General features: G+C 40.1%; 1 protein-coding gene across 2 annotated transcripts; it reads left to right on the plus strand.

Moving 5' to 3' along the window:
- Positions 1-2,317: 2,317 nt before the first annotated feature.
- LOC135631423 (cytokinin riboside 5'-monophosphate phosphoribohydrolase LOG1-like) lies at positions 2,318-4,272 on the plus strand. Of its 2 annotated transcripts, XM_065139085.1 has the most exons (7): positions 2,324-2,692; positions 2,820-2,917; positions 2,993-3,023; positions 3,130-3,229; positions 3,360-3,430; positions 3,520-3,663; positions 3,789-4,272. In XM_065139085.1, the coding sequence occupies exons 1-7, from the start codon at positions 2,555-2,557 to the stop codon at positions 3,879-3,881; spliced, it is 675 nt and encodes a 224-aa protein (XP_064995157.1). In that variant the 5' UTR covers positions 2,324-2,554; the 3' UTR covers positions 3,882-4,272. The 2 variants fall into 2 exon arrangements, with proteins under 2 accessions (XP_064995156.1, XP_064995157.1); XM_065139084.1 differs by having other exon boundaries at positions 2,318-2,692; positions 2,820-3,023.
- Positions 4,273-4,808: the final 536 nt, after the last annotated feature.

Below are 4,808 nucleotides of genomic sequence, written 5' to 3' on the forward strand. Positions count from 1 at the left end.
TCACATAGATTAATTATGTAGTGCTTGATTGATAGAGATTGATGAGGTGGGGAAATTTTAGCTGTGACCTCATTAGGTACGTAGTGATGACCGAGTTGCCTGCCGTGTGGGACACGAGGTTGCTTGTTCTCGGGGGATGTTTGACTGCCATGTATATGATCATGAAAATAAATAGTACAAATGAGGCAGTCAAATGTTACTAGTTAGATTCTTAGACAGGGAATTTAAAGGTGTTCATGGGCTCAGAGAATATTATTGGATCAATTGCGTCCTAAATTACCACAAGTTACTTCATTTGAATTAATATACTTGGATGTTCTTGGTAGATTAAAATAGAATGCTAATGTTCAGAATAATTTAGTATTAAAAATGGGGATTCCACCTCTCATAATTTACGTCATTAGTAATTTATTGTTTAGTCTTTAATTGATTTAAAAAGACATGTGTCTGTCAAATCCATTCTTTCAAGTTAAATCAAATGCTTTTGAGTAATGGAATAAGAAAAAACACAATAGAATTCTTACATCTTTCTCTGATTAAAGGGGTAAGTGTGAAGGTGGGATCTGATCGAAACCTTACTATCAAATATTCATATTATGTTGACATCCCATTAAGATGTATGGTGATGCTAAATAATGTATACCGATAAGACGATGGATGATCAATAATTGATCGGAAACAACGTTGGACAAATGTATAAATAAAACCTCCAGTTAGAATTTTTGTTTTTCAGTGTTCTCGTTGTTTGGCAAGAACAATTATTGATGTCTCGCACATAAAATGGGAGTGATTAATCTCTTTTAATTGATTTTTATTATCCTAATACGTCTGAGTTGATTAAAACTCCATGTTGCAAACAAATCAGATGAAAAAGCAAACAAAACTTTATTTCCTAATCAGCAGTTCCAGATGCAATCCAACCATTTTTCGTTTGGAGGATTCGTATGCATGTACCTCATGTTCTAAATTTCTTCGAAATCAAGAGATATTCAAATCAAATCATATTCTGAGCATCGGTTGAACGGTACATATCAATCAATATTTATAAAACACGATCAATATAAAATAAAAAAAATAAGGTAAAACGTCTGTAAAAGATATATGAATTTTTTTATTATTTCTTTAATAATATTATATTAGTATAAGCACGAAAAGACGTTGAAAATGAAAACCCAATTGAGATTTTCCAACATTAATCAGTAGTCAAGGAAAACCGGGGAGATCAAAAAAGCACTACTCCTAAATGTGCATAGATGTACCCCTACAACCCAGCCGCGGATCCCCACCATCCAATCACTGGGCCACCACCTCACTTTTGGTGGGGGCACAACAGAGGAATGTTGGAAAGGAGAGAAGATGCAGTAGTGCATGTGTCATCGCCTTTAGGGCCGCCCCCTTATACTTTGGAATGATGACTAAAAGGTGTCAGAAGAGGCTGGGAAATGGAATAGGAGGAATCTGGTTGCTATTTTCCAATATTAAGTTAACACCTTCTGTAATTTGTGTTTTCCTTTTTATATACTATTACTATTACTATTTATTTATTACATAACATGTTCTTTTAACTTCATGACAAACGAAGAAATCAAACTTGTTTAATTGGTAAAATAATTTTGACTATTGATAGTAAAATTTTATGATCAAGTCTTGTTAAAGCTTTGAGGTAAAACATTTGATGGTTAGCACATACTTTACAAGTTAATTAATTGGGTGTGATTATTAAATCACAAAGACCTTGAGATCCTATCACATACTGTTGGCTTATTCATTATTATACCTCTTTTAATCTCACTCTTTGCAACAGTATAAGACAAACAGCAAGAATTTTAATGTCTCAAAACCATGGACAGGGCCACACTGTATCACCCAATAAAGTTACATCTAGACTGGCACATAGAGACTTTTTTTTGTGTGTGCGTGTGTTGATTTGGAGTAAAACAGAGGGACCTGTATTTTTCTACCTTCGTATTACCATATAGGGAGGTTAATCTATTTGAGGTTTCTATTGTTGACCTCTCTCTCTCTCTCTCTCTCTCTCTAGAATGTCATTTGAATATATATATATATACATATACTATTATATCTATTAACATAAAACTGCGTTATGATGGTCAAGGATACAATGTAGAATATCCATGACTCATATGGATGGGATCAGCCATGGGATACCGGATTTATATTAACCATTCACGTGGATTGAGCCCGTTCCAATGGTGAGACCACGTTTGGATGTTTTCTATGTAATATCATCTGAGAAATGTTTTCGCTCAGCTCTGACTGCATGAGAAACCAAGAAGGTAAAGAAAGAAGAAGAGAATGGGAAGAAGCCATGTTGTTGACTGTCAACCAAGGAAGAACCATATTCCAGCTTCTCATTGGCCAATATCTGCTACTATTTCCATATTACATGCCTTCTTATCTCCACTGTGTCCATGCGTTCCCTTTTCAAGCCTTTAAATGGAGAAAAGGGTGAGGGAAAGAGAAGAAACCACTGCCAAACAAGCTGCGGGTGTCTTCTCTCAGAGCACAACTCACAGCTTCCCTCGGTGCTTCGATGGAAGCTGAGGCACAGGATGTGATGGCCAAGAGGCCATCCACATCTCGGTTCGGAAGGGTCTGCGTCTTCTGTGGCAGCAGCCCTGGGAAGAAGGCAAGCTACCAGCTTGCAGCAACCCAGCTCGGCCATGAACTGGTGCGTCTTCCTAACTGTGTCTTGATCGATTCTTCTTCTCAATTGAAGATTCTTAGAGCAGAAGCTGGCCATCTCCTCTTTTTTGCTATTTGGGGTCTGATGCGAGGAATAATGCTCTGTTCTGCAGGTCCAAAGGAACATAGACTTGGTCTATGGTGGGGGAAGTATTGGCCTCATGGGTCTTGTCTCTCGAGCTGTTCATGATGGCGGCCGCCATGTCTTGGGGTCTCTCTCTCTCTCTCTCTCTCTCTCCCTCTCTCTCGCATATATACTCATCCATGATATTTGGATATGCTGCAGAGTTATTCCCAGGACCCTAATGCCCAGAGAGGTATGTCTGTCTGTCTGTGTCTCAAGCTTCTTATCTACAGTTTTCGGATTCTTTTGACGAACTAATTACTAGTGGAAGCATGACTGATAAGTTTGGGGACCTGCAGATTACAGGAGAGACTGTAGGAGAGGTGAGGCCTGTCTCAGGGATGCACCAAAGGAAGGCCGAAATGGCTCGCCAAGCTGATGCCTTCATAGCATTGCCTGGTAATTCATCTCTTCTAGATCATCATCTTTACTGTAGTAGCTTTTCTTTAGATAGATGTTCTACCGTTAATTTTGACCTCATGCTGAGTGTCTTCGAGTTGCTTGGTTCTTCATGTGATTAACCATACAGGTGGCTATGGAACCCTGGAAGAACTCCTCGAAGCCATAACCTGGGCTCAACTAGGGATCCACGACAAGCCGGTAAACCTCCGTTAATTCCTTTATCTACTTTCATTCCATTAACGCTAACATGCATCCATACATACATATGATTTGTTGCTGCTGCACAGGTAGGCTTGCTGAACGTTGATGGCTACTACAACTCCCTGCTCTCCTTCATCGACAAGGCCGTGGACGAGGGATTCATTGCGCCCGCCGCGCGTCATATCATCATCTCCGCACAAACTGCCCATGAGCTACTGTCGAAGCTCGAGGTACGGAACTGCTTGCTTGCTCGTCTTCTTGGCACTACTGTTCTTCTTGCTCTTCTGCCAATTTGTGGCAGAAGGTAATCTGCATGATTCAAGCTGGTTCAAGGAAAGCGTTTGGTTTCAAGCAGGAGTACGTGCCGACGCATGATGGAGGTGCACCGAAGCTGAGTTGGGAGATGGAGCAGTTAGGGCACTCTCCAAAACTGGACATTTCCCGTTGACCACCTGCCCCTGTGTGCATGTTGACCAAGCCTCACTCCCACTCCATTCTCGAACCACTTCTTCTGCTTCTTCTTCTCTCTCTCTCTCTCTCTCTCTCTCTCTCTCTCTCTTCCTTCCTTCTTCTCTAATCTAATGACTTGTCTTCTTCGCCTTCTTTTCTGGTGGTTGACCTTTTGACCTCAAAACTTGGGGAACAGATAAAGCGAAAATGACTCACTCGGTGTCGGTAAACTTTTTCTTCTTCTTGTCTTTCCCTTCTTAAAGCATGAATAAAATTGTCACTTTTGTTTTTAATTTAATTTTTCAGAAGTCGGAATGTACCATGCAATTAAATTGTAGTTATTTTTAAATCAAAATATTAGCAAAAAGATCGATTGTATTTTGTGTCCATTTAAGCCTTTAGATGAAGTAATCAATTGTATAATATATTTATTTTCTATTAATTATTCATAAATGATAAATGTATTCTCAGTATATCGATTATAATACTAATTAGATTGAGATTTAAATAAATATGTGAGCTGATGTAGACCCAACAAAGAGACACGTGGAGGGGACATTGATGTCCTTCTCGGTGAGGAGGGGTGTGGATGACGAGGGAGATGGGAACCTGTGCTCGCGTGAAGGAATCCTGTGGCTTAGAGCTGTGTAATGGAGTGTGCCAGTGGTGGAAGGAGGAGGAGGAAGAAGAAGATGATGATGACTCCTCAGGGATCAACCCAATCGATCATTCCCCCTCCGTTTGGAACCTTCTCGCACAGCTACATGTGGCGAGTTGGATCAGAGAAGAAGAAGAGGTCCGTTTTCTTGTAGACATGATTGCATCCCAGCTCGGAACGCAACTAGAATTCATAGTAATCTTCTTCTCATCTATTTCCAACGGTGCGTTAGCGTTTGTGCTGCGCTTGCGGCTTCGATGGCATGTA

The sequence above is a fragment of the Musa acuminata genome, chromosome BXJ3-2 (genome assembly GCF_036884655.1).
Source record: "Musa acuminata AAA Group cultivar baxijiao chromosome BXJ3-2, Cavendish_Baxijiao_AAA, whole genome shotgun sequence".
In the NCBI taxonomy this organism is placed as follows: domain Eukaryota; kingdom Viridiplantae; phylum Streptophyta; class Magnoliopsida; order Zingiberales; family Musaceae; genus Musa; species Musa acuminata.